Source organism: Echinops telfairi, unplaced genomic scaffold, assembly GCF_000313985.2.
Source record: "Echinops telfairi isolate 266 unplaced genomic scaffold, ASM31398v2 ScPeMD7_3;HRSCAF=10, whole genome shotgun sequence".
NCBI lineage: Eukaryota > Metazoa > Chordata > Mammalia > Afrosoricida > Tenrecidae > Echinops > Echinops telfairi.
Genome location: NW_022103899.1, coordinates 40124421 through 40137715, shown reverse-complemented (window position 1 = coordinate 40137715; position 13295 = coordinate 40124421). Strand labels below are relative to the sequence as shown.

The window sequence follows — 13295 nt, the reverse complement described above, 5'->3', positions numbered from 1 at the left end:
GTGAAACAGTCTTGTTGACAAACCAGATGGAGACAGGCTGATGGCAGCCAGAGCCTTGGAGCTGGAGAAGCCACAAGGAGACCCTTGCCATCCCTGAGATGCTTACACCACCACTGGATCCACAAGACTTTCCACCCACTAACCTGTGATCCTCCTGCATTTGGCATCGTTGCATGTTTTTCACGAGTCTGAAGAGGACCTTATAGATTGGTATATGGGCTAATATCAGACTTATGAACTTGACCTGGACCGGGCTGGGATGTTTTCTCAATATTCAATTGCTCTTGCCTATAAACTCTTTCTTATACAAAAAAAAAAAGAAAAAAGAAAAGAAAACAAAAAGTAAGACTTTCAGAGAACCTACATATTTTGCTAAAATGGTAGAAGGATAGAAATTGCAGGTATTTGTTCATCCTTAATTTAAAGAAAAGATGTGCATTAATACAGTCATATCCACACACTGGAAAAGTAGGTAACATATGGCAAATCAAATTAAAATTCTGGACTGCCTAATATTAAATGCTATATTTGATATGACAGAAACAAAATACTCCTAATGATGTGTTTTAAATCAAGTTTAGCATAGTTCCATAGTGTATTGCTTAGAATAACATTAGAATATTATTTTGTATCTTTATTCTGGCATTACATATATATATAGATAGATAGAGATATATATATATATAGTAGTATTAGTTTTACAATATTTATATTGAATTAAAGAAAATTATGTAATGGGATGTAACTAACTACAGAAAGATTTTTATTTGCATATATAGCTATCAGTTACTGCTTATGTATAAACATAAAAATCTAGAAAGAAATAGATTATCAGTTCCACTACTACTACTACTACTAACAATAACAGTAATAGTAGGAATACAAATAATTGAAATAATAGTAGGAAGAGTATTAATAATGGTATTTTATAGTGGCCAGGTATTATGTTAAACACATGACATGTATTATCAAATATTCATTGTCTTTATAACATATATTTTACAGGGTAGCTGAGTGATTTGCACAGAATTATGTACCTTGTGAATGGCAAACCAGGGTCCAAAAGACGGAAACAAATGTAACTATGAGAAGAGTTAGGCAGCACTCCATTGGCTTTTTAAGTAAAAGCAATAAAGTGTGAATTAAGTAACTTTGACAGTCACAGGATATGGAAAGTCAAGAAAGTTGAAAATCTGATCAAAAGTTGCTCAGGCCAATGAAAGATCAAGTATTAGCCTCATGCAAAAGTTTAGCTAGGAAGCCTGTTTATCAGCAAAGTGGGATATTCTTGGAATATTCTTGGAATCTTCAGTGAGAATTTTTCAGAAAATGACTGAGCTAGAATGCAAAACCTATCAGGAAGAAAAAATTTGGAGTAAATTTTTATAAACACAAGATAAAAGCTTTTAAATATTCGAAAGAGGATTGATATTGGAGAGAAATCTCATATAAAGATAGGAACTAAGAAAAAGATGACATACTTTTTCATAACCATTCTATTTTTTGTAAAAATGTATTAGATGACAAGAGTGGATTATTTAGGAGGAAAATTTCCACCTTAATTTTAGAAATCAATTAAAACATGCCAGCTAAACCGAGAAGATTTGGATCTGAAGGGCAGTGCTGCGGTGTTAATGGGATTGTTAATACTCACAGGATGGCCAGATTTCTTTCACAGACTGTGGACATGTTGTCAGGAGAGACGAGTCCTTGGAGGAAGATATCTTGCTTGGCAAAGTAAAGGGGCAGTAAAAAAACAGGAAGGCCCTACACTGGATGGACTGACACAATGGCTGTCAGAAGGGCTTGAATGTAAGAACAGCTGTGAGGATGATGCAGGACTGAGCCAGGTTTCAGTCTGTGGTTGCCATTCCACGGCACCCAACAACAGCCATATACATTAAAAGGGTACCCAGGTGTATGTATATTTTAAAAATGATGTCATTGGCAACATGTAAATTTGAACCAGGAAATACTTTCAAATAGGATGTTCTTAGTTTGGGACAGTTTAAAAGTTATTGTTTCAAATTACCTAACTTATACATCCCTCTAATTTCAAGCAACACTGAGGAATATGTATTTTTTTCAATGTTAAAGATGGCTTTTCACTTACACCAATTATTTATGTTCTTATATTAATGCTACAGTTGTTTATATGTGTATTTATATATGTAATAGTTGCATAATCTGTACATTTGTGAAGGGGTGGAGTCTAGCCTGCCATCAGGAATGTCTTGAAGCAAGTGTGTGTGTGAATGTGTGTGTGAATGTGTGTGTTAGTGGTGTGTGTGTGTGCTTGTGTGTGCATGCATGCATAGATGTGTGTGTGTGTGTGTGTGTGTGTGTGAGACCCTCCCCCCCAGGGAAGAATACAGGCGTTCTCAGAATCCGAGAAGGCCATGCCCACATAGAGGTGTCATCAGCTATGACCTGATTGATAGGCTAGCCTCAACCTATCTCTTTATTGCTGCATTTCTTTCTTTTTCTTTTTTGCTGCATTTCTCTCACTTCCACTCAACTGGTTGATCCATGTGGTCACCAACCAGCATTTCAGCCTGCTATTGGATACCTTCAACAGTTAAGTCCTAGAGTGGAGAGCTCCTTCCATGGTTTCAATTTTTTCTAACATCAGGCACAAACCACAAGTTCAAAATTCACAAAGGCAGAGTTCCCTTTTTCATCAGTCTGTCAACAACAGCCCCCTAGACAAGTCTCTTCAAACACAAATACAAATGCCCTGAGTACTCCAAAGCACAGGGTGAGGCTTATCTTCTTAGAGCCTTCTTTGAAGGGTATCCTAACCCATTTAAATTCCAATTTAATGGCTGAAGGAAAGTAGTCTTACAAACTTTCTATTTTTATATCCCAATAATCATTATATCAATAACAATAGGCAGAAGAAAACACCATAAACCTAGTAGAGCCAGATCCTAAACTCATTCAACAATCAAGCTCAATCCTTATCTATTTTATCTTAATCCAAATGATTCCATCGATAGGAAATATTGTTTTAGGCCTCTGACTGAACCAAGCCAGGGCCAGGCTTTCTGTCAGCCATTTTTATTAAGAAACAGGCCTCTGAGAAACTCAAGTGGCAATGTTTCCCTCTGAGCTCCAAATATACATTAATCACATTCAGAGTAACCAAACACAACAACCAAATAAAATAATCAAAATTTTAATTTCCCATATTCTTTCCAGAAAACAACCCAGTAAACTGCATGGCCATATCTGATCCCTGGCTAGCCAAAGAAGAAACACTACCATGAGGCAGAGATCAAACAAGCATCCACTCTCCATCTTTATGATTTGTTTCTTTAGTACCCCACTCCCAAAGTACCATAAATGTCCAGGTCATACTCCCACCCCTTCACAAGTTGACAGATAATGTAACTATCACAATATACATGGTTATAAAAAAGTAAATAAAATTGGAATGTTTTATGACTTGTCAGCTCTTGCTAACATTTGTTATATGTGGATCCGAAATTCCTCAAGAGTAAAGCATACTGGTTAGGGCTTCAGTAATATAATGAGTAAATTGGAGTTGTAGAATCTGCTCCAAGATGATCCCATAACTGGCATCACAGGACTATTGACAGAAGGTTTCCATTCCTTCCATTATGGGTCTTTAGCTACAGCTCTTTGAATGATCCACAATCAACACCCATAAAAGCAACAGATAAGAAATCAAATAGTGTGCTTCATTTGGCCAATAGACTATAAATTATCTTCTTAAAAAAATAAAGATGTCACTCTGGGAGCTAAAAATGTGCCTGGCCAAAACCCAAATGCCAAACAACCACCAATGGGCAAATTCTAACCCATGGTGACCCTATAGGCCCTCATCAAACTTCCCCTGTGAGTCTCTAAGTGTAATTCTTTAAGGAAATAGTATGCCCCGTCTTTCTCTCAGTGTCTGACCTAAGCTGTGGCATTTTCAATGGCATCCTCTGGAGAATCTTGATAATAAATAAGAATGAAAGCAGCATAATAGCTGCCTTTGGCTTATGGTATTGCTTAAGCCTACTAAGTATACCACCATGGACTGGACCGCCAGGAGAACACACAGACCTTTCTTGGGAAAAGAGCAGTCAAAACACTCCTCACTAGGGAGGATGGTGAAACATTGCCTCGTGCACTTTTGAAATGTTATCAGTGGGAGCAGTTTCTACAGAGGAAAGCACCGGGTGGTGGGTCAGCGAAAAAGAGAAAGACCCTCACTGGGAGAGATTGACACAGTGGTTGCCATAATGGACGTGCATAGCAATGGCGGTGGGGAGGGGGCAGGACTGGGGAGTATGTGGCTCTGTTGCACGTGGGGTCACTGTGAATTGGAATAGGCTCCATGCTAGCCAAGGACAACACGTTTGAGTAAACTCATGACATAGCGGGTTAACTTCTAGAATTTATCATCCATAAGATCAAGGTGGAAATGTCCTCTATAATAATCTTAGAAGATACACTGCCACTTTTATAGTATTCTATGGACCACATCACTCATCTTTTATTAAATATAGAAAAGAAACACATAGAGAAACAAAACCAAGAAGCCGAGGATCCTTGAGGGCCAAATAAGAGACTGGTTAACCACATAAATACTCCTGGAGAGTTTGAATTTGTCACTAAATAATATTTCATATTTATAGTCACCTTTGCTTGCTGACATATACAATTAGGCCAAATCATTTTAATGGCTATAAACTATTTTTTAATGTTATTTGATTGTAATTGACTTTCCTTTCTATCTGATCTCTATTTTAAACTGTCTCCCCAGGGATGAGATCCTATTAGCATATGTTAATCAGCATAATCACAGTCACTTTGCACAGTTTTCCCATTAGACAAATGGACACCAAGGCAGGAGCCAGGAAATCATCACCTGGCAATCTTGGCCTCTTGTGATTGATGCATATTGCTAAAGTAAGATGGAAGTGGAGGGTTTTACTTATTGCTTGGTCTGAAAGAGAAAGTTGCGTTTTTGTTTTGTTTGGGGGTTTTTTGAGAGAGAGAGAGAGAATGAGTCCATAGACTGCTTCATTCAAAATGCTATCCAGAAGGAAGGTGGCCTAAGACATATCAAACATATATGAAAGATAAAACTGGTAACATTCCAAGAAATTGGATCTGCCACCTGATAAATCATCGCTAGAATTTGTCCCATTTTCTGAAATTCACGAATACTAAAACAGTACACTCCTCTTGTTAAACTAGTGAGTGTCGTGTATTCGGTTATAACCCAAATATCCTAAGTCACACGATGCTGAATCAAAAACCTTGCCCATTTACTGAATGTTTAATATTAAATATGTGCCATAAACTATGCATGATTCTGGAGTAAAGCAGTAATCCCAAACAAATGAAGGAGATCCTAGTTTGGATAGAATGACACAGTGTCTGCCACAATGGGTACCAAGAGCAATAACTGCGAGAATGGTGCAGAATCGGGCAATGTTCAGCTCAGTTGTGCATGGGGCAGGTATGACTTGCAGCTGATTTGACAGTACTCAAAAATAACAGCAACAAGGTGTTAAAGCTACTGAGACAAAGAGGGCTCTCTTTCTCTGGGGAAGGGGTTAGTGAACATTTGTCTTTATGCAAAATCATTATATGATGTTAGGTCAAGTATGACTTTATTAATATCTTTATTTGGAAATGAAGTAATATTTAATGAGATGTGTATCAGTGCCTAGTTGGCAAGGTGTGGACTCATATACTTAATTTTATGTGTCAACTTTGATAGGCTTTGGTGCCCAGGTGCTGGTTCAAACACTCGTGAAGATATTGCTATTATGTATTTATATGGGATCAGCAGATTAACATAACCCCTGTTTTATAAAAATATTTTATACTCTAGGATACTAGTCAAAAGGTTCAAGTTTTGAATCTACCTATAGGGGGGCCTCTAAAGAAAGGCCAGTTGATCTACTTCCACAAGATCAATCAGATTTCAGTGAGGTGGAAGTGTTGTTTTGGGTTTACTTAAGGAAACTGGAAAGCTAGATTAAACTTTTAGCGTGCACCTGCTTTTACCAGGCAGCCATAACATACCCACTGGGGCCCCATGCTTCCTAGAAGAGTTGGCATGTCCACACAAAAATAAACTCAGGCAACCACCATCCCTCTAGGAGCAGAGCAGCCACAGCCTTTGAAAGACCTCTTGACTGCCCACCACAGTCAAACTGTGGGTCAACTTCAGGAACAGGGACCAGGGAGACATTCTTTTTCTCCTACTTTGTAGTATTTCATAATCTCTCTTTTGTTTTCAATTTGGATTTGCTTTAAACAGTGGTTTTATTAAAAGTTTTCATAGTTTCTTAAAATGTTGTATTATTCATTATTTTAAAAGAAGTTCAAAATAAGCATCTCCTTCCAGCATAAAACAAGTCATAAATAAAAGGTATCAGCAATGTACTATTATAATATGGTGAGAAATAAGATTCAATCTGTGTAGGATTTTCTTGTGGATGATTCATTCATACTATGTGTGATACTACACATTTGTAATTCTTGGTTGCTAGCTAGATAACACTGAATCATTTGTGATTTATGCTGGCATATAAAAATTTTAGCATTTTGTTAAACTTGTGTTTAAATAAATTAATGAAGTTTTAACTAATAATAAAACTTGAATGCACATCCCTAAAGGCATCAAACAATTAGCTAGGCTAATAGTAAATAATTCAAACCTCTCCCTTTTATATATATATATATATATATATATATATATTTGTAGGCTACATTTATTATAATGACTTTCCTGTTGGGTTAGTCGAATGTGAACTGCATGACTATGCTGCACTCTTAGAGATTCTTTGTCTTCTGTATTGTTGTCACTCGTGTTTGCCAACTGTTGACATTTCTTAGCAGCCATATGGAACCAAGCAGATTCTACAAAACCCTTGATAAAGTGTAGTCATATTTTCACCTATGAGTAGTAGTCACCAAAAATAAAATGCCAGTTTCTTAATAGCTACTAAATATTTGCAGTACAAGAGATAAAATAATGGAAAGTTTCAACGAGGCTTTGAGATGCTGTTTTGGAATAGTGTTCTAATACCCATTTCAACATGAAGAAGATTTGTTAACAAAAACTGGTTAAACATACTGACATTGGACATCTGGAACTCATATTTATCATGCTGCTCTTGGAAAACATGAGTAATTAGTGCATTTCACCCTTAATTTTTGATTCGAGATTCAATTTGACTAATCCCATGTTTATTCATTATAGTACTATTTGAAATATAAAACAGCATGCATTTGTTTGCTATGATATAATTTGAGGGATGTGAATATTCCTGTTATCAGACAGAATTGTAAAGTGGGTTACGGCAAAGGTTGTTAGGCAAAAATGCACTATTTTGTCATTTGATCTCTCTTTGACTCATTTTAAAGCTATTTCAGTTAAAAGAAAAGGAAAAAAAGTAAACGAGAAATACACATAGATTAAGTCCCGGGTGAATCCCTTCTGACCATGGATCAGAGATGTGAATAGCCTTGCTCGCACACAGAATGCACTGTTGCAGATGTGGTTCGGTTATACTTTAGCACCCCATCATTTGATAACCCTTATGATCCATTTACATTTGTTCTAGTTTAATTTTGTAAGCTTTCTTTTCTATTTAGTTTTTTTTAACCTGTTTTACTTTGTAATTGTTGTTAATTTTGGTTTTTAAATGTTTTCTACTTTGGGAAAGGTAAATCTATAGAGAGAGAAACTTGGATTCATGGTTCTTTGGTGGGGCAGGGGCGGTTGAGGTAAAATCGGAAGCCAATAATGATGAGTATGAGAATGAAGAAAATGTTCTAAATCTGATAGGGTGACAATTGCACAACTCTACTTGATGAGATTGAGCCAATAAATTGTAGGGTATGTGAATTACATTCCAATATAACTGTTGGGAAAAGAAGAAGGGTACCAGGATGATGGATATTAACAGAGGTGCAGGGCAAGCTATGCAGCTGAGGCTCTCTATACCCGCAAGGACTTAAGTCTCCGAAATCCATCGGCATAATTCTGTTCCATAGGGTCACTATGAGTTGGAATCGCCCAACAGCAGTGAGTTTGGGTTTTAATTTTTAGACCTTCTGAAGTTAGATATTAGCAATATATCCATTTTACCCTCTAACTGAAGAAAATAAGAGGAATTTGGAATCAAGATTCTTGTTCGATTTAGAAATTAGAGACAACTTAAAATATTAGCTATAATTACGTCATAGAGCTTGAAGAGACAAGAGGTCATCTGTCTAATCAAGTTACTTTCATGTGCAAAGTAACAAACTTCACCCATCCATCCTTTGTAACTCTTTGAATGCTTCTAGAGAAATCACAATTAGGGTAGCAAGTGGAAATGTTTAACAGCCTTCATTACTGATGAAACCATCCTTGTATCTAAATATCATTGATATATATCTACAGATGATACAGATACAGATATATTGATATATCTGTATCTGGAAAGCATCCTCAAAAGGTGAACCACTTTTTATATCATCCGTTTATAAGAAGATACACCTGAATTCTTCTCATACGGAATTGAAAAGCTGTCAAATCAAGCTAGCTCTATTCTGATCTGAAAAAAAAAATTATCTTTTGCCTGCATTGATTTTTGGTCCCAGATTTCCTTTGAGCACATTAGGTATTTTTTAGGATTCAACATTAAAATCTACAAGTCCACCATACACTTTCATGAAGCTTAAATGGAAGAATGTGCTTTAAACATGTGTTTCAGTAGTGTTGAACACAAGAACAGATTCATCATCACTCCTCCACTGCCCATTGTGTCTGTGAGTGGGCAAGTGTGTGCCTGTGTGTGTGTGTGTGTGTGTGTGTGTGTGTGTATGTATTAAACTTATTCATTGCTCTGCGAACTTGACTGCCATCGCTTCACTCTCATGCTGTCTACATCCTTTCTTCTGCTCGGTTTCAAAATTACCATTTCCTATAAAATTCTGTTTCTTAAAATGTAATTTGTACCTGGAAGGATTGAATGAATTGATTGCAAGAGTCCAACTCACCCTTGGAGTGAAGGTGGCATCATTGATAGAATGCATGTGACCATAAAGCGACTGCTCACATTTACTCTAGGAAAAAACAAAAACAGAAGTAAAATCAAATAATCCACTTAATATAAAAATTAAAGTGAAAAAATAATTGCATTTATTTGCACTTCAATATAATTTTTTTTATTAATCAATTTATTGGGGCTCATACAATTCATCACAATACATATATCAATTGTGTAAAGCACATCTATACATTTGTTGCCCTCATCATTCCCAAAATTCTCTTGCCTCTTGGGTTCCCGGAATCCGCTCATTTTCCTTTTTTTTTTCAATGTAATTATTTATTCAAGTAATAGAATGAATAAATTTTTACTCTAGAAGATGCTAGCTTTTATTATAAACTACCACTCAGGGTTAGACAAGACTGGGTGGATGGGTGTGCCACAAATACTGGAATCTGTGCTTACATCCTGGCTTTTACACAGTGAGCTATTGGTAAACACGTACTAAATTTTGCAATTGGAATGGTCTTCAAGACTTCCCGGGTAGGAAGACATTGCAGAAGAGGACTTTTGAATTCAGGGGAACATTTCCACCACGGTTGCAGAAACCCTTTCTCCAGCCCCCACCCCCATTTCTTTCTTTCTCTTCTTAGTTATGGGGCAGCATTTTAATTTCTGAATTCAGCATTATTATCATTACGTGTATAAAATTTTATACAGCATACACCGTGGTATTTTAATAGATATTAAGCATTTGTTTTATGGAAACTTTATATTTACCTGCTCAGTTCATCTTTTCCAAACAAGAGCCAGATTTAAAATTACCTGAAAATGTTGTAAGGCTCAGTTTAAACAATTACCAGAGAGATGAACCCACAATCAATGATAAAAAGGAGCTACATATGGGATCTTTTATTTTGACACCAGTGTTCAAGGGGTGCCTAACAGTCTTAAGAAAATAATCCAAATTCTTTAGATGAAACTTAAAAGGCTAGTTACAGCCTATTGTTTGGGTTTTTTTTTCCTATGGGATTTGAAATTCAGATATTCAATAACTTATTCCAGCAACAAATATTCACGTGTAATTAATTTAACTGCATTATAATTCTGAGTTCCTAAGGGGATAGTAATGACTAGGGAAAAAAACCCTTCCCTTAGACTGTACATCATAATGTTGACAGAAAGATATCAAAATAAACATATAGTGTGTTTGAAGATAGCAAAGTTCCTGAAAAGAAGTCAAAGCCAGGGGCCATCTTGAACTTTAGGGATAGGGATGCTAACAAATCACATTATCAAGTAGAGCGATCTGATTTGGCCTCATTCAAAAGGCAAAGTGTGAATGAAAACAGAAGTAAATCATGTTAGTCAAGCACTGGAGGAGAAGTGTTCCAGTGTGGATGGAAAGTTCGAGCTCATTTCCCGAGGGAGGAGTTTGCCTGGAGTGTTTCTGGAACAGCTAAGGGGCCAGGATGGCTTGAGTAGAGTCAGTTAGCAGGTGAGTAGATTTACTCAGAAATGTTCTGCCTGTCTCATTCACTACTTTATATTTACCTAGTCCAAAACAGTTTACACAGAACAAGAACAAAACAACCGACTCTCTTCTAGAGAGAGTAGAGCCTAGGAAACAGTATGGTGCCCTCCGACTCCAGTGAACAGGCTACGAGTGGACATTGACCCTAAAGTCCAGAGTAGCAAGCCAAACAAGGATCGAGTAGGGTGCAGAATGAGATAACGGGGACAGAGGTTCATCATCATGCGCCCTGTGATTATCAATCATTCAGAGAAGAAGAGAAACAAACTTGGAAAGGCTTTCGTCCATCCCCAGGGTAGATCCAGTTGTAATGATATCTTCCTTGTTCTAGTGGATGGAGGCCTGGTGGCACAATGGTTAAAGTGCTCAGCAGCTAACCAATGGTTAAAGTGTTCGGCCTCCCAAACCTAACACGATGTGTCAATCTGTTACCGGGAAGACGTCCAGCATCGGATACCCAGCATCGTATACCATCTGGGGCAGTTCTGCTCTCTGTGAGTCAGAATCTCCCGACAGCCACCGATTTGGTCAGTGCAAGAAAAAGCTCAAATCCTTTCCGGTGATGTAAAAGCTGCCCAGGCAGCAAGGGAAGATGACTGTGTTGAGGAATTTGCATGATTATGGGTTGGCAAGTGAGGAAATATTTTACACCGCATTAAAACAGGGTCTCAAAGATGGCAGGGCCACCCTCAAAGATGGTGGGTGGCCACACCACATTGAGTATGCGTGGCTTTCCAGGGTGCTACCAGTAATGCAATCTCCCACATCAGACTCTTCAAAGGGCTTCTCTTCGTCTTTTCTGAGTCTCCCATTCAAGTGGTCAACCTGTAATTTCCCCTGACCATAGTGAGGGATCACACAAATTGTACAATACTGGTTTATTCCTGTGACACTTCGTTGGCCAAAGCCCTACATGAAAGGGCGCAGAGGAGTTGTCTGTCAGTCTGATGTTAGCAACAGGAAGATCATGATGTACCTATTCAATCTTAGTAAGTGATCATTCCAATAAACATTGACAAAATTAACCCATGCTATATATCCCTTTTTAGAGAATATAAACATTCCGCACAGAAATTTAAATTTCATGAAAATATGTTAAAACATTTGATCTTCTCCCAGAGTTCTCATTCCCTTCCCCGTGTTATTCTGGTTCAGGTTCTGATCCTCTATAACTTTACACCAATTACACTGAGACTTCAAGCCATCCAGAACTTCAAAGTAGAAGTAAATTACTTATAATGCCAAAAAAATAAGAGATAAAGCCTAAGACGCTACTAATTTTTTAATACTATCCGAAGAAATGTTGTGCTTAATTTCCCTTGAGAACTGATATTGTAAAAAAAAAAAAACAACCAAAAGCCCAATGCGATACGATATATTTTAGTGAGTGTGGCTATTAACAATATTTTAACTAGCAAATTGTCTTAAATTATTTTTTATACAAATAAAAGTTTCATATGTGGTCCTCTTCTAAATTAAGTATCTCTAACCCATTTGATTAATTGGTAAGAGAAATGTAGTTTTCTCATTCAAATTCTGAATGCAAAGTTTTAATTCAAAGTAGAGTCTCTAAGGCACTTTTGAAAAGCCCTGGAAATATGGAGTTATAATGGAAGCGCTGACGGAACACATTTATGCGGCTATAACAAAACCTGACTCGAAGATAAATGTTTCATGAGTTAAAAAAAAAAAAAAAAGTTAAAAAAGCTTTTCCTCCAGCTTTGTTCCCAAGATAAAAGTGAATGAATGTACTCCTTCCGTGGTCCCGGGAATATGTGGGCTACTCATACTGCAATCCGCAAACAGCCTTAATAAAATGCAATACCCAAACTGGGACCTTGCAATTTGGAATTCTTTTCTTTGATGAATTCTTGTCAGAATTGTTTTCTTTCAAAGAAGCCGAAGAAATTAAAAAGAGGGAAGAGTCTTACCCCAAACAATGATCATGTGAGTTAAGAATCCTCTGCTCTAATATTGAGCTGTCTCGGGTAGCGGAGCTGTGTGCTGCAATCACTTGTATCACTTCTTCTGAGCCTGGAAACAACTGGGATTTAATTCCTCCCCCGACACCTTCTAGCTGAGAGATCTTCGCTGTTGCTTTACCTCACTGTGCATGAATGTTGTAATGATATTGAACATGGAGGTTTGCTTTGAGAATGAAAGGAGTTGAGAGGTGTTTGGCCAATGGGTAGCCCACAGTAATAGCTTAGCATATCTATCATAAGATGATATGAATAGGTCATCTAAAGCTGATGATCTCCCAATGGAGCTCTCCACTCATATTTCTCCATGGAGATTCAGATTGGCTTATCTACTTACCAACTGGGTGTCCTCAGGAAAAAGTCTTAGCAGCATCTGAGCTGCCTTCTTGACCCTCTAGTTCCCATCCCTTTGTGGTGTTACCGGGCTCCAGGCTTGATTCTCTACTGACGGCGCCAACTGGGCTCTCAAACTCTCTGTTTAGAGTCAGCCAGAAGAAAGACCCAGAAAGCAGATTGGCAGATGGGTCAGGTGAATTACCAACTCAGCTGCCTCCTGTGGAGCTGTGGATTTGACAGTGATCCTGCGCTCTAATTCTGAAACTCCTCCTATCACTACCCCTAGGACTGCAGGCTACTAATGTGTTTCTCTATCTGTACCATCATCACTATGAGCAATTGTTTGGTGCAATTCCTTCTGACTGTTGCTAGTCCTTGGGTGCTCCACCATCTTTTGTGGTTGGTGCCTGAGTTAGTTAGTTTATTGTGCCA

The 13295-nt window shown here is 37.5% G+C and overlaps 1 protein-coding gene across 1 annotated transcript in view; it reads right to left on the bottom strand.

Annotated features, from left to right (window-relative positions):
* The window catches only part of LOC123522508 (sperm-associated antigen 16 protein-like), a 480569-nt gene that overhangs the window by 280038 nt on the left and 187236 nt on the right, over nt 1-13295 (bottom strand). Inside the window, exon 3 of the mRNA XM_045297377.1 lies at nt 9022-9087. Coding sequence (XP_045153312.1) covers nt 9022-9057 — 36 coding nt within the window. The 5' untranslated portion in view covers nt 9058-9087. The remainder of the gene's footprint in view (nt 1-9021; nt 9088-13295) is intronic.